At 50.6% G+C, this 22,940-nt stretch overlaps 1 protein-coding gene and 1 pseudogene across 2 annotated transcripts; both read right to left on the reverse strand.

The window, feature by feature from the left end:
* Positions 1-617: 617 nt before the first annotated feature.
* Positions 618-21,881, reverse strand: CLEC2L (C-type lectin domain family 2 member L). 2 transcript variants are annotated; one of them, XM_030933354.1, is made up of 5 exons: positions 21,444-21,881; positions 9,320-9,394; positions 5,447-5,613; positions 3,451-3,551; positions 618-1,363 (listed from the first exon to the last, which is right to left on the reverse strand). In XM_030933354.1, exons 1-5 carry the CDS (start codon positions 21,640-21,642, stop codon positions 1,252-1,254), a joined length of 654 nt encoding a protein of 217 aa, XP_030789214.1. In that variant the 5' UTR covers positions 21,643-21,881; the 3' UTR covers positions 618-1,251. The 2 variants fall into 2 exon arrangements, with proteins under 2 accessions (XP_030789214.1, XP_030789215.1); XM_030933355.1 differs by lacking the exon at positions 9,320-9,394.
* LOC115898384 lies at positions 10,257-11,947 on the reverse strand (annotated as a pseudogene).
* Positions 21,882-22,940: the final 1,059 nt, after the last annotated feature.

Here is a 22,940-nt window from a genome sequence, read left to right on the forward strand (position 1 = left end):
GCAGCTTGGTGCTGGAGCCTCAAGTGTGTGGGGTGGAGAGTGTGGAGCCCCTACAGGCCCGAGGGCACTGCCTGCCAACCCCATGCCCCCACCACTTCCTCCCCAAGCAGATCAAGGGGGATAGGAAGAGGCCATAAGACCTTCACAAACTCTTTTCCAGCTCAATGTGAACACCACCTAATCTTCCCATTCACTTCATTCCATCCTGTCCCAATGCAGAATAAACCATCCCTTGACTGTGTTCCAGAATGTTCTAGCACTTTCTGAGCTGTTTCCTCTGCTCTTTGTGTGCTTCTTAGGGGATAAGGCCATAGATCCCCCATGCCTGGTGTGGTGTCTGGCTTGTGGTAGGTGTGAATAAACATTTGTCATCTTGAGGTGACTAGCAATGAAGGAGCTGGAATGGCCACCTAAGAATACCTTAAAGGCTTAGCAACGTGAAATGATGCCCTGAGGCCAGAAGGTGCGTTTTTTCATCCTCACACACTGCTATCTGCTGCACTGGAACAGGTGAATTTTGTGGTGGTCCCCACAGACTGGCACCCAGAGATGTGCCCCTCGCTATCCCTCCCCAAGCTCTGACTCTGGAACAAATGGCAGCAGACTTCTCTGGACACGAGTTATTAACTCTTTATTCCGTTAGTGACCAATACAACAGCACCACGGACACAGCAGGGGCCCTGCCTGAGAACCTAGGCAAGGCAAAGAAGGGGGACGCAGGGGACCTCTGGGGCCCAGGGCTGGCCTGGCCTAGGTGAGGGTGAAGCTTTCCTAGCCTGCCTCCGCTGGCAGCCATGAGAGAAACCACTGGGGAAGCGGGGCTACTGAGTGAACAGTCAAACCACCTGTCAATGCCCCTCCTTCCCCAGAGCACCAGGGCTGCAGTGAGGAGAGGGCTTCTAGGGGGCCAGAGAGAGATCTGTGGGGTGGCTCAGGGTGGACACTGAGCTTCAGAGGGGACAGTGTCTGTGTGTGCGTGTGCGTATGCATGTGTGTGTGTGCGTAGGTGGGCAGATGCCTACACTACTTAGCATATGGGATTTAACTGCTGAGCCACACGACCTGCCTGGAGACAAAGGAGGCCAGGAACCAGGGACTCAGAGCGCCAGGGCCTGGGAGAGGGGCCTGGGGCAGAGGCCACCCACCCCACTGCTTCGTCTTGCAGAGGGCAGGCAGCTCCGCTGGAGGCAGGTCTCGGGCAGACACCTCCCACAGGCCTGGGGGGAGGGGCCACCTCTGGCCCGACCCACCTCACGTATAGGCCATCTTGCTGCACACCCAGGGCCGGGTCATCAGACACTCCGTCGACACCAGCCTGGTGGGCTCCACGAAGACACACTCCCCTGGACCTGCGATGTTGAACCTGTGGCCAGGAGAGAAGACCAAGCGTTTATGATCTGGGACATTCAGCCCAAAACCCAGTGGCAGGGGAGGCCATGGAGGCCCTGAGGCCTATCCCTCCCTCACTTCATCACTGGAGCTGCCTTCTAGGACATTTGTGCTGACAGACTGTTCTAGCTTGGCATCCCATTGTCTTCCTACTCTGTGCACCATAGCTTCAGCAGCCCCGGCACGCCGCTCAGGCACTTCCTGGACACACACACACTTCCCCATTCTCCGTGTCCTTGCAGAGTTGGCTCACAGGTCCCAGGCTCCATGACACCCAGTTCAGGGCCACTCACTGCCCACCCTACATCCCCACAGTCCTCTGCCTGCTCTGTGGGGCACTCCCACAGTCCCTGGGGTCTCTACCTGTCTGTCCACACAGGTCCCCAAAGCAGCCAGCTCCTGAGCAGCGAGCTCTGTGTCCTCTCATCTTGGCCCCCTGCAATGCGCAGAGTTGAGCACACAGGAGGGGCTCCGCAGAGCTGGCTGAAGTCAGCTACTCCTCACAGGTTACGGGCAGGCGGCAATAACCCCAATATGGGCTAACTGAGGCTGTGTTGCCCAGGAACTCATTGACATCACACACAGATGTGTGCGGTAGGAAGATTCCCCCCTACCTAAAATCACCCCTTTCCAGCCTCAGAGGTTTCTTCTTAACCTTAGTTGTTCACCCAGATCTCTGATCCCTGCCAAGGTTGGAGGTAGACCCTCACAACAGAGGGCATTGGAAGGACCCCAAGAAGGAGTGCAAGGGAAAGAACCTCTGCGGTGTCTGAGAAATGTGGCCAAAGGCCCCTTGGTTGCCAGGTGGTCAGGACGCCACAGACACCAACCTGCAGGGCTCTGAAAGCAAGAAGCTTCCAGAAAGGCAGGGAGAGGGGTGGAAAGTGCAAGACCTGCTCAGCCACTCTGAGAGCAGACCTGAGAGGCGGACAGGAAAGGGGGTGAGAAACAGAAGGGGTACTGAGGTCAGAGTAAGGGGCAAAAATGAAGACTGCTTGAGATAATGAGGGTGAGGGGAAGCGTCATGAATGCCCCCTGCCTCCAGGGCTGTCACGGGCGTGACTGCCTAAGCCACCCTCAGGTGGGAGTGCAGCTGATGGCCACCTCTGGCAACCAGGAGGATCCGAGGGTCTCAGATGCCCTTCTGCTTTAGCCCCTGCCTTGGGGACGCTCACGTGTCATCATCATCGGATTGGGAGCTGTGTTCCCCACCCCACCCCATGCCCTCCCACTGGCACCTCAGAGCCTATTCCTCTAGCCACCGGGTCTGTTCTGAGGGTCCCACTCCCCTGTATGCACTTCCCTGCATTTCTCTAGACCTAGACCACTCCTTTCCCCATGCCCCACACAGTCCCCACTGTACTGCCACGGCCACACATCTGCCACCCACTTCACCCACGACCATCACCCCCACACCACACACCAGACCCTGCATCACACACTCATTTCCACACCACGTGAGTCTTACAAAACCACCATGGCACACGCCACCACCTCAGCAGTGCCCCCTCCATCAAGAGATGCATTCGCCTGGAAAATGTAGCCTAGAACACTTCCGGTGCCTGCCTTCAGATCCCCTTTCTTCCACAGCTACATTGCTTAGGTGCCAAGTGGCTGCCCAGGATGGAGGCGCATCTTCCATCCTCCCTTGCGGCCAGGTGTGGCCATGTGACTAAGTTCTGGCCAATGGGGTGAGGCCATCCAGGGCCCTCCCTCCCATTCACTGTCCCGTTGGGGCTGAATGGGATGTGGTTGTGCCAGAGTGGAGCACCAGGCTGCAGAGATCGGGGACTCAAGGGTGGAGAGACCCTGGACCAGACACTGGGAAGCTCCGATGGCTTCACAGGGCAGAGCCACCAAGCCAGGCTGGACTTTTGTGAGAGAGGGAGAAGTACAGGCATTTTCATGACTGGGTCTCTGGCGCACGCTGCGGGACCCCGAGACTAGTATCTCTAGCTAGCACAAAACCAAGGGCTTCTCTCTTCGGGAGCTGTGTCCAGGGGGTGAGTCAGGCCTTTCTCAGACTAAGCTCAGTGGCCAGAAGATGAAGCCTCAGCTCACGTGTCTGGATCAAACGGGTCCCCGTTGACCCAGTGGAATTCGTCCCCAACTCTGCGTAGTCCAATCCAGGGCTCCCTCCGCGTGAACTTGAACATAAATTCCTGCACCGAGGAAAGAGGGACACCTCAGGGTCAGATGCGGTCTCCTGACTGCTGTCACATCCCAAGACAAACCTCAGCTTGGAAGATACTGGCTCTCGGGAGGTACAGACGCCAGGAGAGTGACTGCTGTCTCGCTGCATCCCGAAAGTGAGGAGCTAGGCTTACAGGGTCCTCTGCAGTCACACTGCCAGAGTTCGGCTCTGAGCTGCTCGCTGACCTCACAGCAATTGCCTCCGACAGCTTGAAAGGGACCCTGGCTCTGTGTCACGCCCACTGGCCAGGAAGGCTGTACAGGGCTTGCCCTCCTAGCTCAGCAGGCCAGCATTCCTGATTTGCAGGAAGCTTGGGGATTGCCCACGGGATGGAGGATCTGGGACAAATCTCAATGCTCAGGTTGGTTGTCCTATCTGCAAATTTCTGGGACTTTCCCTGCAGACGGAATATCATACTGTGTATCAAAGGCAAACAGAAGTGATTTTTAGATTATCTTCTATTTTGGTTAACACCACTGTTAACCTCAAAATCCAAAACGGCCAGTAGACTCCATTAATTGTGTTTCTTTCACGTTTCTGTTGCTAAAACTGTTTTGGATGTTAAATGAGAGACCATATCCTGATTTGGATCTTTAGAAAATGACAATGTGTTTTCACATTTCACAATGCATTTATAATTTGTAATTCTTTTTTCCTTTTTTTTTTTTTGATTTTTTTGAGACACAGTCTCGTTCTGTCGCCCAGGCTGGAGTGCAGTGGAGCGATCTCGGCTCACGGCAACCTCCGCCTCCCGGGTTCATGGCATCCTCCTGCCTCAGCCTCCAAGTAGCCGGGACTACAGGCGCCTGCCACCACTCCCAGCTAATTTTTTTTTTTTTTTTTTTTTTTTTTTTTTTTTTTTTTTTTTTGTATTTTTAGCAGAGACAGAGTTTCACAGTGTTAGCCAGGATGGTCTCGATCTCCTGACCTCGTGATCTGCCCACCTCGGCCTCCCAAAGTGCTGAGATTATAGGCATGAGCCACTGCGCCCGGCCAATTCTTTTCTTCTTAAGAAACAAGTCTTGTGGCTGGGCACAGTAGCTCACGCCTGTAATCCCAGCACTTTGGGAGGCCTAGGCAGGTGGATCACTTGAGGCCAGGAGTTCGAGCCCAGCCTGGCCAATATGGTGAAACCCTGTCTCTACTAAAAATACAAAAAGTAGCCAGGTGTGGTGGCACACGGCTGCAGTCCCAGGGACTCAGGAGGATGAGGCATGAGAATCTCTTGAACCCAGGAGGCGGAGGCTGCAGTGAGCCGAGATTGCACCACTATTCTCCAGCCTGGGCGACAAAGTGAGACTGCCTCAAAAAAAAAAAAAGAAAAAGAGAGACAAAGTCTTGCTATGTTACCCAGGCTGGCCTTGAACTCCTGGGTTCAAGTGATCCTCCTGCCTCAGCCTCCTAAGTAGCTGGGACTACAGGCACGCTCCACCATGCCCAGCTAATTTTCCTTTTACTTTTTGTAGAGCTAGGGTCTTACTGTGTTGCCCAGACGAGCTTCCAACTCCTGGGGTCAAGTGATCCTCCTGCCTCAGCCCCCGAGTAGCTGGTACTAGAGGTGTATACCACATCACCAGCTTTATAATTGGTAATTCTTATGGTTTATAATACTAAGTGACCTCAACCAGTGGGCCTTGGATTGAAATAGGTGGCCTTGACAATGGAAGTGGAAACTGGAGCCACTCATTGACGTGCTCAGACCATGAGGTCTTCCTGCACCCCCAGTGGTTATGCAGCAGGTGGTAGCTTTGGAGACATGTCACAGGGAACACTGCATCATTTAGGGTGTGACTGTCCCCTAGAGTCAAGGTTGGGGGCCCTGAAGCTCCCTCCCCCCGCCCCCCTTCACCTCGGCACACTCACCAGCTCCTTCTGGCTCTGAATCACAGCCAGCACTGCCTCGTGGGTGTGGCAGTACTGCCTGCCTGTGTTCCAGTCTCTGGGTTCCTCAGAAAAGAAGTAACACTTCCTTCCATAGAGCAGCCAGTCCTCTGGGCAGGGCGCTTCGCACTTGATGCAGCCCTTGGAAGCTGCAGGGAAGAGACCGGCTTGGCCCTGCCCGCCCCACTCCCCGGCCAGAGTCCCACTCTGCTTTCTATGGCTCCCTCCCCTGCCTCAGCTTTGGCATCCTCCAGGGACACTGCAGGCGTGGCTGTCCTCTCTGGTGAGCACCTCTCCTGGTGCCTGGAGGTAAAAGGGTGGCCACTAAATGAATGAGAAAGGGGACAGTGGGAAGCCTGGCAGGCGTCACCGCAAGGGGACATGACAGCGGTGCAGCCACTGGGTTAGGATCTCCTGTCTCCAAACTCCCAGAGGCATGGAACGCCAGAAACTCAGACTGGGAAGAGACCTGGCAGCTACGTGTCCTCTCTTTCCAGCTAGGCCAGGTACTAATAGCAGGACAGACGGCCCGCTATCATTAACCATGCCCACGTTAGCTACCAAGGCTGCCATTCCACCACTGAACTGCTGGGAAGTTCTTTTCATTTTTTATTTTCTTAACCCCCTTGCTGTTAGTGTGCATGGAACGTTCTTAAATGTTGAGTCCCAACCTGTCCCCCGGTGACCGAGACCTGCTGGTCTAGGATCTGGCCTCTGGAGTGACCCAGAGACACCCGTTCTGTCTTCTACCCCCTACTCAAAGAAGCACACCAGCCTCCCTCATCCAGGTTGAAACAGATGCCATCTCTCCCAAGATTCCTGACAAGGGTTGCTCTCCATCCTGCCTGCTCACTGCAGTGTCCCCAGGTTACCACTGAATCGCTGCCACCAGGACAGACCGGGACACATCAGATGTGGCTCTACCAGCAGCAACAATGACCACTATGCTGTCCTCCAGTTGTCACGGGATCTCCAGTCTGCAGACTGCTTCCATGAACAGATCGGCGGGTATGTGCATACATGGACTTTTCTGGGAAGGTAGCCCGGAGCTTCTCAAAGGGCCTCCTTGCCAAATGGAATTAATCCACAATCTTAGATTGTTTTCATATGATCTGATTCTAAGCCAGGTCTCCCCCAGTGTCAGAACATGTGAAAATAACTTCTTAAATCCAAATGCAGAACCTTATATTTATTTATTCCACATTTATCTCATTCACTCTGGCTCATCATTTGAGTTTTTCAAGATACATTTTAATCTTGATTTCTTTCACCCATCTGTCATGTGGGATTGTGTTTTTGGATTGTGTCAGCTGCAAATTCCATAAGCATACTTTTTGTTTGTTTTCATACAAGTGATTGATTAAAATGTAGACCAGGACAGAGCCAAGAACAGGCCTCTGGTACTCAAGCCCCTAGGGATCTCCAGCCACACAGACATCAATTCATTCATCGACACCCCCTGGGCATATATATCTGTTCAATGAGATGCAAGTCCACCTGGGAGTACTGACCATGGTGTGGCTACATCTCACATCTCAACTGCTTTTCTGCAAGGATCTCCTAAGAGACTGTTATGCTTTATTGAAATCATATTAGCTATGTCTACACATTCTCTGGCCTCCCAGCCTAGTAAGAGGATAAAAGAAAACTGATGTAAGAGGATAAAAGAAAACTGATTTAATTTGTAGGAATTACTCTAGGTGAATTTAAGCTAGGCCCAGTGGTTACCCTTTGTTTGTTTGTTTGTTTTTTTAAGACAGAGTCTCTTCTGTCGCTCAGGATGGAGCGCAGTGGCACAATCTCAGCTCACTGCAACCTCTGCCTCCTGGGTTCAAGCGATTCTTCTTCCTCAGCCTCCCGAGTAGCTGGGACTACAGGTGCACACAACCATGCCCAGCTAATTTTTGTATTTTTTGTAGAGACAGGGTTTCACCATGTTGGCCAGGCTGGTCTCGAACTCCTGACCTCAGGTGATCCACCCACCTTGGCCTCCCAAAGTGCTGGGATTACAGGCTTGAGCCACTGCACCCGGCTGCCATATCCATTTCTAAACACTCAGAACCCCTGTCCTTGTCATACAAGCCCTATAGGGGAGGGTTTGGTAGGAATTGATAATTTTGGTGGAATTTTCCCCCATTTTATGGATTCCACCTCTGGTCTTATGGCATTTCTCAAAGATCAAAGACAGAGGCACTAATATCATTTTTGGAAACCCTTCAGAACCTACAATACACTTGTATTTGAATCTCTTAAAAGTAATCAGATTCCCTGTTCATATAGCCTCACACGTTCTTAGTTGCAGTTTCTACCTTTTTCATTTATCCAACCCTGTCAGTTCCACACACACTCTATGTTTCTCAGGCCTCTCCCACTTAGAATGTTCTAGTACCTTGATAGGGTCCAGAATATGCCACCCTAAAATATGCCACTTTGACATATGGATCATTTTAAGCTGAAGGCAATTCAGAATCAACAGGAAGAGTTCTCTACCCTCTCATCTGCCAGAAAGTAGGGCATAAATTTCCCTTTGGGGAGGGAGCTGCCCTACTCCCCATCCCTCACCCCATACCCTCCCATACCCCCACTGCCCACCCTAAACCAGGGAGGGAAGAGTGACCCATCATCAAACATGCCAAGGAGTCAACACCAAGATTAGTTTGCATAAGCAAACCTTATTAAAATAGCCTTTATCTCCTGTTGTTCCTCCGTGTGTTTCCTAGTCACTTCCCTTCATTTACCAGCCCTTGAAACCCAAGCCCTCTTTCCTTTGTTAAAAAGGTATGTAAGCCCCTGAGTCTAAATTCTTCTTTGAGTTTCACTTATTATCTGTGAACTCCCATGAACATAAATATTAAGAAACATTGGGTACCTTTTCTCCTGCTAATTTGTCTTTGATAGTTTACTTTACAGGCCCCTAGACACTGAACTTAAGAGGGCAGAGGAAAAGCTTTTTCCTCCCTAGCACTCTCTACCTCCTAATCTCTGGGAAGCTCCTATTCATTCTTCAGGGTTCAGTGTACATGTATTTTCCTTCTGGGAAGCCACTGGGCCAGTAATACCTCTATTATTGCACTTAGCCCTGGACACAGGAGACAGTGTCATATTTGTCTTCTTTTTAACCCTAGCACTTAGCCCAGAGCTTAGCACACAGCAGCACTCAATAAATGTTTGCTGACTGAATGTGATATGTGGTGTTTTTTTTGTTGTTGTTGTTTGTTTTTGTTTTTGTTTTTGTTTTGAGACGGAGTCTCTCTCTGCTGCCCAGGGTAGAGTGCAGTGGTGTAATCTCAGTTCACTGCAACCTCTGCCTCCCAGGTTCCAGCAATTCTCCTGCCTCAGCCTCCCAACTAGCTGGGATTACAGGCACCCACCACTACAGCTAGCTAATTTTTGTACTTTTAGTAGAGACGAGGTTTCACCATGTTGGCCAGGCTGGTCTCAAACTCCTGACCTCAGGTGATCCACCCACTTCAGCTTCCCAAAGTGCTGGGATTACAGGCATGAGCCACTGTGCCTGACTGAATATGATCCTTATTCCCAAACCATCTCCTCCAAGAAGCACTGTCTTCCTAACCTACCCCAAGTTTGTTCTGAGTTCTCACAGCACTTAAAAAATAATACCTAAGTAACATCTCCATTCTACTTGCATGGCTTAATAAAGGGGACATGTATAGTCTGTGTGTGAATGTATTATTTTAAGCTAAAATCTCAACAACTGACACTATGTATTTTCTACTTACTTAGTCCCCCACAGGATTCTTGGAGTGTCTAAAATCTTTCTTTAACTAATTAGATGTGCTTTTAACAAGGAGTGTGCAAATTGAATTGCATAAATGCTCTGACATGCATGCTCACCCAAGATGCTCATCACCACCAAGATGGCGAACAGAAGGACCGCGATGGCACCCAGCAGGAGACGTGTGGTGGTGTCTAGGAGAAGAGAGAGGGGTTCAACATCCCACCGCCTGTCCCACTGCCATCCCACCACCAGCCCCATATCCTGCTAATGAGAAACAGGGGGAGGTGGAGCCCAGCAAACTGTGTTTTGTTGTTGTTGTTGTTGTTGTTTTGAGACGGGGTTTCACCGTGTTGGCCAGGCTGGTCTCGAACTCCTGACCTCAAATGATCTGCCTGCCTCAGCCTCCCAAAGTGCTGGGATTACAGGTGTGAGCCACGACACCCGGCCAACAAGCTGTGTTTAAACAAGCCCTCCAGGTGATTCTGATGCAGGCTGGAGTTTGCGACCCACTGCTGTAGAGCACAGTTCTGATTCTGTGACTCCCCGGCTTGAAACCCTCCCTGCCGGGCTACCCACTGCTCACAAAATCTTCAGTGATGGTCAGAGCTTTCCACCTTGAATCTCCTGCTCTTCTCTATGTGGTCACAGGTTTCAGCCACATGGGTTCCTCAAAATAACCCATTCAGCCCTCACAGCCCTGCTACTGAATCTTTGCTCCCGAAGTCTCCTCCTCCACCTCCTCCATAGATACTTTCTAAAACTCGCCCACCTCTACACCATCCGTCCTCTTCCTGATCCTCTGGGTTCTCCCTTTGTTATTTTCATTTATTTATTTTATTTTGTTATCATTTAATATTGTCATTTTATATTTAATGAGAGAAACCTTTTAGACTTTAAACCTAGGGTATTTTAAGAATTTTTTAAGTTGTGATGAAAATATATAACATAAAATTTGCAATTTTAACCATTTTTTAGTGTACGGTTAGTGGCATTAAGTACATTCACAATGTCGTGCAACCATCATCACTGTCTGTTTGCAAACTTTTTCATCATCCCAGACAGAAGTTCTGTCCCCTTAAACAACTCACATCCCTTCCTCTCCCCAGCCCCTGGCAACCACCCTTCTCCTTTCTGTCTCTATGAATTGGACCACTCTAGGAAGTTCATATAAGAGGAAACATCCAGTATTTGTCCTTTTGTGTCTGGTTCCTTTCACAGCATGTTTTCAAGGCTCATCCATGTTGTCACATACGTCAGAACTTCATTCCATCTTAAGGCTGAATAATGTTCCATTGTATAGCAAGACCACGTTGCGTTTATCCATTCATCTGTTGGTAAACATTTGGGCTGTTTCCACCTTTTGGCTATTGTGAATAATGCAGCTAAGAACATGGTGTATGAGTATCTGTTCAAGTCCTTGCTTTCAATTCTTTTGGGTATATGCTTAGGAGTGGAGTTGCTGGATCACATGGTAGTTTTATTTGTTTTGTTTTTTACTAAAGAACACTTATTTATTTTTACCAAAACTTTATCTTGAGGACATGGCTAAACTGTGTTTCCACCCTCCCCCGCCAACTTGAAGAAGGTTACTACAGTGAATGTTATGCATTCCAGCTGAATGGACTGGAACCCAGTTGGAGACTGAAGGACTGGAACCAACATTAACTGACAAAGAACAACTTCCATCTAAATCATCATAAAAATGTTTGAGCAAAAAAAAAAGAAAGAAAAGAAAAAAAGAGGGGGTAACAGGGGTTTCTGGTTGAACAAGATCCTCACATTTCATCTAACACAGTCAATCTTGGCTAGAGTATAACCAAATGGAAACAGGATTACTATGATACAAAACTTCCACTACAGCACACTATACACACCAGTGTTCCAAGCCCACCCCCATCCCCCAATGCTTCCAACACAGTTATTTCTCAGCCTGTTGAGCCTGCCGATGAAGAAGCATGTAGGTCTTCTCTTTAATCCAGTCTTTTTTTATAAGGCTGGTATGTCTGGGTATCAGCTCGGTAAACCAGGCAGCTGAGGTCTGCCAGATCACTGATGAAATCAAACAACTGACTGATGTCATATGTGATAGAGGGACTGTTGGGATTCATTCTTTTCACATGTCTTCATACATTTCACAAACGCCTTCCATGCATTCATTCACAGATTCGTAGTCAGCATAAGTTCTGCCTTCTGGCCTTTTGGTAGTCTGTACCAGCAAAATGGTGTGAGACATCGCGCCAAACTCTCTTCGTTACAGCCGCTGCCGACACCGCCGCCGCTCCCAGTAGTAGTTCTTTCTGAGGAACCACTAACTCCATCACTGGTTGCATAACTTTACATTCTCACTAGCAATAGACGAGGGTTCCAGTTTCTCCACATCCTCACCAACACTTGTTGGTTTGCATTGTTTTGATTACGGCCCTCCTAGCAGGTGTGAATTCCCTTTACAACTTTGTTTGGATTTTTTGTTTTTACCATCTTAACCATTAAGTGCACAGTTAAGTGCAGTTACATTGTTGTGCACCCATTTTGAAAGTGTTTTTTTAGTCAATGTTATACATAAATCATAGATGAAAACAGTGTCTTTGCAGTTCAGTGTTTGTCTGTAAACTGTTACTTGTCCATCATGATAAAAGTGCTGAAATTGAGAGGAAGAATCTGTAGCAATTCAGCATTACCCGATATCCAAGTGCTTGTTGCTCATTATTAATTTGTATTGTATTTTACAAAGGATTTTGAAAAGAAACTTGTTTCCTTCACCAAGGATAGTCTGAAAAGCACAGATTTAAGGAATCAAGAAATTCTAATAGGCTTCATTTAAAAAATAATAGTGCAGAGCGCAGTGGTTCGCGCCTGTAATCCCAACACTTTGGGAGGCTGAGGCAGGCGGATCACTTGAAGTCAGGAGTTCGAAACCAGCCTGGCCAACATGGTGAAACCTTGTCTCTACAAAAATTACAGAAATTAGCCGGGTGTGGTGGTGTGTGCCTGTAATCCCAGCTACTCCATAAGCTGAGGCAGGAGAATCGATTGAACTCAGGAGACGGAGGTTGCAGTGAGCCAAGATCACATCAGTGTACTCCAATCTGAGTGACAAAGCAAGACTCTGTCTCTAAAAAATAATAATAGTAGCAATAACATTGCTCCTTCCCCAAAGCCAACCATTTTCAACTCTTTTAGCTGACTCTTTTGGTATTAGCTCCAAATTTCTAAATGCCATGTGTATGTAAATACTTCTAGATTTTTTTCTGTTTTAGATATAATTTATTGACTTCCCGTTACAGTGATGCAGACTTAATTCTCTGCATTATCACTCTACCCTGACCACTCACTCCCTGCCCTCTCAATATCATAGTTTGTGTTAGCTTGATATTTTGGTGTTATATTCTTAGGTCAGTGTAAACAGTACTCTCAGCAAAGCCATGCAGTGTGCTATGATCATGTCCATAGAACTTCTTGTTTCCCTGTTAATCCTGGTCTTCTTTTCCCTTTGCTCAGTTTCTGTATGCATATCATATTTCAATGCCAAAACTCCTCTTTCATGATGAGACAAAATCGGAATTTCTCTTTCACTTTGGTCTTAGTTCAGTCTGCTATAACAAACTGTCATAGACTGGGTGGCTTAAACAACAGACATTTATTTCTCCTGATAGTTCTAGAGGCTGGATCAGGGTGCCAGCATGGTCAGGTTCTGGTGGGGGCCCACTTCCCGGCTTGCTGACAGTCGCTTTTTTACTGTGTCCTCACATAGTGGAGAGAGGAAGTTCTGGTGTCTCTTCCTCTTCTTATAAGGGTAGTAATTCCATCATGGGAGCTCTCCCTCATGACCTCATCTAAACCTAATTACCGCTCAATTACCCACCTCAATATCATCACGTTGGAGGTTAGTGATTCAACCTATAAATCTGGGGAGGAAACCAACATGCAGGCCATAACGACCATCTTGAAGAAATGTCCCTTGGAACTTTCTGACCTGCTCGAATCTGACCAGTTGCCTTCTAAGCCCAGCTGCCATCCAGGGTCTCCCGACACCGGCAGTCTGAGGATTTATCTGCCTCTCTCCTATGTTGACTCCTCTGTTCCTTTTCTCCCATGCCTTCCCTTTCCTTGGTTTACTCCCTCATCTTGGTGAAGCACATCATCCAATGGCTGCCTGAGGAAGGGTAGAGCCAAAGCACTGCACTGCACAAACCTGAGGAGCAAAGATTCTCATTGTGTTCCATGGTGCACTGGTGAATGTTGCTCGTGAAATTGTGAACCCAGAGGGCTAAGTATTATAGATCGAGAATAATTTTCCTTCAGAATTTTGAAGGTATCACTTAATTGTCTTCTAGCTCCAGTGTTGCTTTCAAAAAGTCTAGGTCCATTCTCACCCATGATCCTTTTCAACTGCTTAATTATTTTCTTTCTAGAGGCTTTTAGGGTCTTCATTGCACAATGTTCTAAAATTTCATCATTGCGTGCCATGCCTTGGTTTGGTCTGTTTCATCTACTCTAGTAGGCCCTTTCAATCTGGAAAGTGGTATTTTTCAGTTCCAGGAAATTTTCTTTCTTTCTTTTTTCTTTTTTTCTTTTCTTTTTTTTTTTTTTTTTTTTTTTTTTTTTTTGAGACAGAGTCTCGCTGTGTTGCCCAGGCTGGAGTGCAATGGCATGATCTCAGCTCACTGCAACTTCCACCTCCTGGGTTCAAGCAATTTTCTTGCCTCAGCCTCCCAGGTAGCTGGGATTACAGGTGCCTGCCACCACACCTGGCTAATTTTTTGTATTTTTAGTAGAGATGGGGGTTTCACCATGTTGGCCAGGCTGGTCTTGAACTCCTGACCTCAGGTGATCCACCTGCCTCGGCCTCCCGAAGTGCTGGGATTACAGGCATGAGCCACTGTGCCCAGCCAGGAAATTTTCTTTAATTACATTATTGATGATTTCTTCTCTCCCATGTTTTGTTTTCTTCTGGAAGGCATAGTCTTCAAATGTTGGATCTCCTAGATTGGTCCTCCAAATTTCTCATCTTATTTTCCCCTCTTGCTTGCTATCTCTTTGCCTTTTTGCTCTATTTCCTGGAACATTTTCTCAATGTTATCATTCTACCCTTCTACTGAGTTCTTAATTTCTGTGACTCTATTTTTAATTTCCAAGGTTTACTTGGTTTTGTTGCTGCTGTTCTATGAATACCCCCTCTTAAAGAATCCTATTCTTGTTTTAATGATACAATACTTTCTCTTATCTCTTCTCTCTGAAGATATGACTGACAGGTTTTTTGGAGGGGTGGGGAAAATGAGCAGAAAGATTATTTCCCCCTGTATAACCTCTCTTTTGGTCTTGAGCTTCCATGTTAGAGACTTTCCTCAGTGGTCTGGGGACCACAGTTATCTGTTCATGATTAAGGCAGGAAGACTAATGACTTTGTCGGAGCCTCCAAGCCCATGAGATGGGGGCTTATTAGCTGTGGGGGACATTATGTTTTTCCTCTTGGATGGATGAGAGTCCATGGAGGAGGCTTTTCTGTTTTCTCCCCTAGAGAATACGAGGCTAGCTGAGGGAAGAGGCTGGGACGTTGTCCTCAGCATTCAATATGTAAATGTTGGCTTTAGTTGCTTGTTCTCAGGGTGGTGCTGTCTTTCTCTTTCTTTCTTTCTTTCTTTCTTTCTTTTTTTTTTTTTTTTTTGAGACAGAGTCTCACTCTGTCACCCAGGCTGGAGTGCAGTGGTGTGATCTCGGCTCACTGCAACCTCCTCCTCCTGGGTTCAAGCAATTCTCCCACCTCAGCCTCCCGAGTAGCTGGGATTACAGGCACCCGCCACCATGCCCAGCTAATTTTGTATTTTCAGTAGAGACAGGGATTCACCATGTTGGTCAGGCTGGTCTCAAACTCCTGACCTCAGGTGATCTGCCTGCCTCGGCCTCCTAAAGTGCTGGGATTACAGGCGTGACCCACTGTGCCCGGCTGAAGCCCTCTTGAGAGATTTCATCCCAGGTTCCTGCCAGGGCTGGGGAGAATCTGTACAGAGTAGGAATCTAAATCCTCCTTAAAGAAATTTTCAACCAGTCCTCCTGTTCTCAGCCCCATCTTCAAGCACTGCCACCAACCCCCGAGCCTTAGGAGTCCTCCCATGAGGCTCAGGTGGCTCCTGTGCTCTCTGGACTTTCTCAGGTGGGGTGAAGTCAGTTACCATTTATCCACTTGCTCCCTAGCTCTCTATTTTGTTGCTATTTTCTCTCTTATTTTTTTTTTTTTTTTTTTTGAGATGGAGTCTCGCTCTGTCACCCAGGGTGGAGTGCAGTGGCACAATCCCAGCTCACTGCAATCTCCGCCTCCCAGGTTCAAGCAATTCTCCTGTCTCAGCCTCCCGAGTAGCTGGGATTACAGGCACGTGACACCATGCCCGACTAATTTTGGGTTTTTTTTGCTCACTGCAACCTCCACCTCCCAGGCTCAAGTGATTCTCCTGCCTCAGCATCCTGAGTAGCCAAGATTGTAGGCGCATGCCACCATGCCCAGCTAACCTGTTGCATTTTTAATAGAGTTGGGGTTTCTCCATGTTGGCCAGATTGATCTCAAACTCCTGACCTCAGGTGATCCACCCACCTTAACCTCCCAAAGTGCTGGGATTATAGGCATGAGCCACCGCACCTGGCCCCTTTACTGTTGTATTAGTGGGCTTCTGAAGGGAAAAAGAAAAAATGCATGTGTTCAGTCTGCCATCTTGACCTGCAAGTCCAACAAACATTTCTAGTCTTTCCTATGGGCAAGGTCTATGTTGGCAAGTGACGGGGAGTCCTGGGTGGGTAGCTTCAGACATAGTAAGAGCAGAGGCTTCAGCCTGCACTGGACTGGGCTCTCTCTGTTCCTGCTCTGCTGTCCTTGGTGGCAGCTTCATCACAGTTCCCTGGAGCTACAGGATGGCTGCCTATGGTGAGCATGCTGAGTGCATCCTTCTTCTCCCTTCTATTAGCCTCTTCTCTATCATTGATGCTGCAATCCTTTGTGCACTGAAGATAAGAGCATAGCATCTGACATCACTTTGCCTGGGTTCAAATCCCAGCTCTGCCACCTTCTAGATGTGTACGGATGATAAAGTTTCTTAGCCACTATTGTAGTTCATTTTTCTCATCATGAAAATGAGGTAATGATAATATCTATCTGTCTCTTAGAGTGTTATAGGAATTCAGTGTACAGTGCTTAGCACAGTGCCTGGTGTAATAAACTCTACTCAATCAACTTGTGGCAATTATGCAGGCCATCAGTGTGATGACGACCATCAGCCCTAGGCTCCTTTGGGGTAAGGACTGTGCTTTACTCACCTTCAGATTCCCTTAAATAGGGCTGGGTCATTGCCTTGCATGTTACAGAGCACCCACTGGGACTCAAAAACTATGAGAGAAATTTAGTCACACCAAATGACAACATCCTTGGTCAACCTTAAATTCAACTGAGTTTGTAGGAAAGACCACACAGGGAAGAGGGATCGGTACATGTATCTCCAACACTGCCAGACCCGAGGTGCCTCTTCATTATGTCTCAGGGATAATTTCTCTAGATGCTGCACTGGACCATGCTTCCTCTGACTCTGCAGGGACTCCTTCCTTGCCTCTTCCTAGTGTCCAGTGGTTGCTGACGGACTTTGGCACTCCTTGGCTTGCAGCCACATCACTCCAATCTCTGCCTTTATCATCACATGGTATTCTCTCGGTGTGTCTTATGTGGTTCGACTATGTGCCCACCCAGATCTCATCTTGAATTGTAGTTCCCATAGTTCCCACGTGTCATGGGAGGGTCTGGGTGGGAGGTAATTGAATCATGGGGGCAGGTTTTTCCAAAATCATGCTGTTCTTGTGATAGTGAATAAGTCCCACAAGATCTGATGGTTTTATAAAGGGCAGTTCCTCTGCACACACTCTCTTGCCTGCTACCATGTAAGACATGTCTTTGCTCCTCCTTCACCTTCCTTCATGACTGTGAGGCCTCCCCAGCCATGTGGAACTATAAGTCCATTAAACCTCTTTCCTTTATAAGTTACCCAGTCTTGGGTATGTCTTTATTAGCAGTGTGAGAACGGACTAATACAGTGCCCTTGTCTTCATGAGACCATCTTCCTATAAGAATTCCAGTTCACACAGGATTAGGGCCCACCCTACTCCGATCTGACCTCATCTTTACTACAAATAATCTGCCAGACTGTATTTCCATATGCAGTCACATTCAGAGGTACCAGAGGTTAAGACTCCAACATCTCTTTTTTGGTGGGGACACAATTCAACTTCTAACAAATGTCTAACTCATTTCTTGTTCCCTACTATGCCATGGCCCATATTAGATGGCATTTAAGGGTGCAGTTTATTTAGGTTTCTAAATGTGTGTGATTTCACCTAATATTAGAAAGAACAACTGAAAAAACCTGACTCCCAGACACAGCTCCCATCATCCTCACACTCATATCCCAAAAAAGGCCCACGCTGCTGTCTCTAAGTCATCGGGGACACAGCCTGGCAAGCATAATCTTGACTTAAAAACTACCAAATGTGAAGTTTGGTAATTTTTAAATTTTTAAGAGGCTAAAAGCATGTGTGTGGTTTTGATCAGGAAGTTGTGGGTTTTTGCCTAATCAAGAAACTTTCAACATTAAAAATTCAGAATCGGTGAGCACTGAAAAATCTATAGGCTGAGGCACGCAGGCTCACTCTGTCCCCTCTCCCGTACCCCCAGGCCACTCCGGCCCACTGCCATTCTCAGTGCCAGAAATATCCCCATCTCGAATCACCTCTCTTGTTCCCAGAACCCAGGCGGGCTCTCTGGGTCACCTTTCCTAGCCTTATACCCCAGGCTGGAAGGAAAGGTTCATACCTACAGTGAGAGAAAATATTTGACTAAGGCAACTTCTGTTTGACTTCCTGTTTATAAAGCTAGTTATGCATCTCAGAAAAGTCTTGAAGACCTGGGCTGTAATCCCAGCTTTCTGATTTAAGAAGCTCTCTGACTCATTTAACCCATAAGGAGGGAAAAAACGTCAATGCTGGAGGTGGCAGGGTTGTCTGGGGAGCAGGGGGAGGAGAGGCTGTGTGTGGGAATTTGATGATCCCCAGCTAGCCTCACCAAGGCTGATGTCCTTGGCCATGCAGGAAGGGGTCAGAGCCTTCACAACAGGGCTTTGGGATGTCCTTGGGCAAGACACTTAGGCTCTCAGTCTCGGCTCCCTCGTCTATGAAACAGAACACTCACCAGCCCCTTGCAAGGGGGAGAGGTGAGGACTGGGATGATGACTATGAAAGCCCTAGGATGGCTCCAGCATGTAGCAGGTGCTTGATGTGCATTGGAAACCTGGCGATAAAGGAGCAGAGACTTCTTGGAGGGTTCAGCTTGGTCAAGTCAGGAAATGTCCCATTTCTCTCAAGACAGGTGCTTGGCTAAGCAGGGGCAGTATAACCCTGGGTCCCCAAAGGGACAGATCCCTCCTCCCATTGACAGTGTTTCATTATGTGAACTCTGGACTCAGGTTTGGGGTGGGAAGCAGAATCAAGGGAGGCTGACCAGAAGTCAAAGTGTTGCAGTTGGGTGTGGGCTCCCCTGGCAGAGCTGCAGGAGGCCAAGTCCAGGCAGTTGGGAAGAGGAGTCACCATACACACAGCCCACACTACAGGGCCTCTGTCTACTGAGAGGTAGAAATCATGACCTGACTTAGCAGATGAGGAAACAAATGCTCCTAGAAGTTGGAAAGCCCACCAGCCTGTGGCAATGGAAGGCTCTGACCCAGCTTTACCAGATGCTCTGCTTCCTGCACCTCCCGACACTGTCTCAGGCCCTGTCTTGGAACCTCTGAGAGAACACAAATGTGCCCAGGGCCCAGATTGGTACCTAGATGTTGCAGAAAGAATGAATGCATGACGGAGACCAGTGCAAAAGCCAGCACTGGGCCATTGCAGCAGCACCCTGGAGAGGACCAGGTCTGCTCCTCGAGCTCCTCTCTTCTGGGTCCTCCAGAAGAGGACCCGTCCTTCCATCTGGGTCCTCCAGATCTGTCTCTCTCCACCCTGCCCCACCCCCAGTACACCTGGGCTTAGTTCCCACATGGGACAGACTAGCTCTGGCCACCTGGCCCGGAACACGTCGTGCTCTGGGTCTGGGACACCTTTCCCTCTGTCTCCTCTCAGGCTCCTTTTCCAGGCTCCTCTCAGAAGAGAGGAACTTGGGGGTACCCAAGGAGACCTTCAGAGAACTGGCTGAGGGGAGGCCCCTGGTCAGACTCAGACTCCAGATCCTAAAACTCCTGCAGGAAAAGAAAGTAGGCCTGAGATGCTGAGCACCCAAGGACCACAGGCCATCAGGAGCGGGACTGCTCCTGGGGAGTCCAGGGAAAGGAGGAGGAGGGGACTGCAGGTGGCATGAGTCAGAGAGCAAGGCAAGGCAGGAGGCCATGGTGAGGCAAGGCTGGACCACAGGAAGATGCTAAGCATGGGAGTGGGCTTGACTCAGGGTCCCAGGCAGCCTCTGGGTGACCTTCCAGCTTGGTGTGTGGTCTCTTCTGCAGCCTGACTGGCAGGTGGGCAGCCCAGCCACAGTGGAGAGGAGGAAGCCCAAGGGGGGAGAAGTCAGGGCAGGAGGTGGACAGGAACAGCAAGCAGGAGGCATTGAAGAGCCACAGCAGCCCAGAAGCAGCCCTACCATGGGGGCTTCGGTTAAGGTTAGGGCAGATCCTTCAGCAATGCTGACGAACAAATGAATGAAGAAACACAGGCAAGAGGAGGGAACAACTTCAAGAAATAGCTTTGGCAGGAGGGAAGCGTGGGAACACAGGGCCACTCCAACAGTAAAGCCGGAGACAGCGTCACAGGGAGCTGTCCCACCACCTCCATCCATTGCACACAACTCTTCACAACCCACAGCTCTGCTACAGCTCTTCTCCTCCGTGACGCAACATCTTCGCCTCCTCCGTCCCTGCCACTGTCTGGGGGTCCAGCTTCAGAGTCGGCACAGCCCTTCCTCGGACAGTGCACGTCCCCTGGCCCACAGCCTTTGTGCAGAAGGCTGGTATTACCATCCCCACCTCACCATCCTCAGCAGCCCCCACGACCTGTCTTGGCCCAGGTGCTGGTTATGTCCCTCCTGGTGCACTGCCCCACCCCCTCCCTGACCTCGAGCCTCAGTCCCACCCCTCTGGGCCCCCACCAGTCTTCCAAAGGCAAACCCACTGTCTCCACCCCTCAGTAGCCCCTTCAGAGCAAAGTCCAAGCTCCTGGGCAAGACCTGGCTGGCCCTTCACCGTCTGGGTCCTTCAGACCCGTCTCTCTCCACCCTGCCCCATCCCAGTACTCCAGGGCTCAGTTTCCACATAGGACAGACTAGCTTTGACCACCTGGCCCGGAATACATCGTGCTCTGGGTCTGGAACACCTTCCTCTCTGTCTCCACGCCCTCTAAGAGGTCACCTACTCCAGGAAGCCCTCCTTTTCTGACACTGCCTCCATAAGGATGAGCGATCCAGACTCCGGGTTTCCCTAGTTAATGCTGCCCAGGTCCTCCTTGTCCCTGGATTCAAGGTGCCAGGAGCACCCTGAGAAACACCCAAAGGGCCAGTCACCCTCTCACTAACTCCAGCATCTCCCACACCACACGCCGCCGGCGGTAGCTAATAACAGTTTCCTAAAAGAGCTCATGAACTTGAAATCAATTCTCCACTTGGGTTCCTGCCCCCGCGGCAGGCCAGGGGTCCCTCCCTGAGGCAGTCTGATGGCGGAGTAGGTGTGACCCCTGACCTTGCAAGGAAGAGCGTCTCGGGGATTCTCCACCCCTGCCCTGCCCTCCCCACATGCCCCACCAACACGGGGTCCCCGCGGCTCTCACAGGGGCGTGCACCACCTCTGGGGTCTCCAGCTTTCTTACTTTACTTGAAGCATGTTCACGGCCACAGATTCCGCCACCCTCAGATGGGTGTCAGGCAGTGGCTGTCCCCTTCATGCGTGAGGAGACGAAGGCTCAGAGCGTGAAGCGCGCTCCAAGGTCAGACAGGGAGTCGCAGCAGCGGCGGGGTCGAGGCTGTGACTCGCGGTGGCCCCCGGTTCCCTCCCACCCCACCCCATGAAGCGGCGTCTGGCCGCCCTGAAATGAATGACTCCGCCGCGTCCCGGCGCCGCGCTCCCAGCGCTCCCCTCCTGGACAGCGGCCAAGGTGACTCTGACTGCCTCCGGGTCCCGGGTCGGGCCTGGGCAGGGGTCCCTGGCCGGGAGAGGGAGGCCGCTCCGCGCTTACCCTCCAAGGCCGCCTTCCAGCTGGTGCTGCCCTCGTAGCCCGACCCGGATCGCCGCAGCAGCCCCTCGGGGCCGCGGGCCTCAGCCTCTGCGGGCGAGCGAGGCCTGGGGGCGGCGGGGGCGGCGGGGGCGGGCGCGGGGCGCGCGGCTAGGGGTGGCGGCGGCCGGGCCCGCGCAGGGGGCTCCCGCGCCGGCTCCATGCGGAGCGCTCCGCCGCGCCGCGCCCGCGCTCCTGCACCGGGATGCGGGGCCCAGCCCGACGCGCACTCGGCGCTCCGCGCGCCCTGCGGGCCCCCCAGGCCGGCCTCGGGTGGGCTAGGACCGCGGCGCTCGCAGGCCGGGGCTAAGCCCGGCTCCCCGCGCCGGAGCCTCTGCGCCGGGTACCGCCGCCGTGCGCTCAGCGCCTGCCCCGCCGAGCCGCAGCCTCCACGCACACAGCCAGGCTGGGGAGGAGCGCGAGGCGGCGCGCGGGAGCCGGGAGCCGTGGACCCGGGCGGGGCGGGGCGGGCGCGGAGAGGGAGGAGGCGTGGAGGAGCGGGGACAGCGGGGTCCCCGACCCCGCCACCTGGGCTGGAGGCCGTATGCTGCCGAGCTGGGAGCGCAGTCTTGGAGCCGGGAGACCTGGTTCTAACTCAGCTCCACCTCCCCAGCGGCCTGCTCATCATCTGTAAAAATGGGAATAAAGTTCACGGGGACAGTGCAGGGAGGCTCAGGGAAGATGAGCGCCTTTCTTCCAGGCTGCCCTGGAGCCAGAGCAGAGAGTGGTAGGGGCTGTCACTTGACCCTCAACCTCTTGATAAAGGAGAGAAACGTCCGAACGATGAGCACAGAGAGAGTAGAGTCTAAAGGAGCGCTGTCGAGCGAAGCAACGTTGCAGATTCAGTTAACATTTCTTGAGCACCTACTAAGCGCCAGGGACTTTCACGTATCTTAGCTGACAGTGCCCCCAGGTGAGGTTGAGAAGTGAAATTTTGAGGTCAAGGACATTTCCGAAGGCGGCGCCAGGCAGGTATATGCTTGGCGGGTGTCTGACTCCGGAGTCTTCACTGGCCCCTTGCCTCAGCTGACCTCGCGTCGCCTGAGGCCCTACGTCTCCAGCCCCAATCCTCTTTCCCCTCCACCATTCTCAGTCCCACCTCTGGTTCCTCTCTCAATCTACAGTTCTTCATCCGCAGCTCCTCCTGCTCCCTCCCCCAAATCCAATAGGCCACTGACTCTTGTGAATTCTCCCTTTTAAAATATTTTTATTTTTATTTTTTGAGGCAAGGTCTCGCTCTGTAGCCCAGGCTGGAGTGCAGTGTCAAAATCACGGCTCACTGCAGCCTCGGCCTCCCAGGCTCAAGCGATCCTCCCACCTGGGTCTCCCAAAGTTCTAGGATTGCAGGTGTGACCTGCCGTGCCCGGCCCCTTTTAAACTCTTAGTCTGCCCGTTGCACTCCATCCCTCTAGCCACTGGCCAAGTACAAGCCAATGCCTTCTCTTGCCCGACCACAGCAGC

This window comes from Rhinopithecus roxellana, chromosome 6 (genome assembly GCF_007565055.1).
Source record: "Rhinopithecus roxellana isolate Shanxi Qingling chromosome 6, ASM756505v1, whole genome shotgun sequence".
Lineage (NCBI taxonomy): Eukaryota > Metazoa > Chordata > Mammalia > Primates > Cercopithecidae > Rhinopithecus > Rhinopithecus roxellana.

Bases quoted from the DNA above. Each gene is read 5' to 3' on its own strand.
- CLEC2L (XM_030933354.1), bottom strand. From the start codon at position 21,642: ATGGAGCCGGCGCGGGAGCCCCCTGCGCGGGCCCGGCCGCCGCCACCC. The intron at 5,614-9,319 runs GTGAGCATGCAT...TCTTCCCTGCAG, and splicing joins GGTGGTGATGAGCATCTTGG to CTTCCAAGGGCTGCATCAAG. The intron at 1,364-3,450 runs GTGAGCTGAGGC...TCCTGGCCACAG, and splicing joins GACCCGTTTGATCCAGACAC to GTTCAACATCGCAGGTCCAG.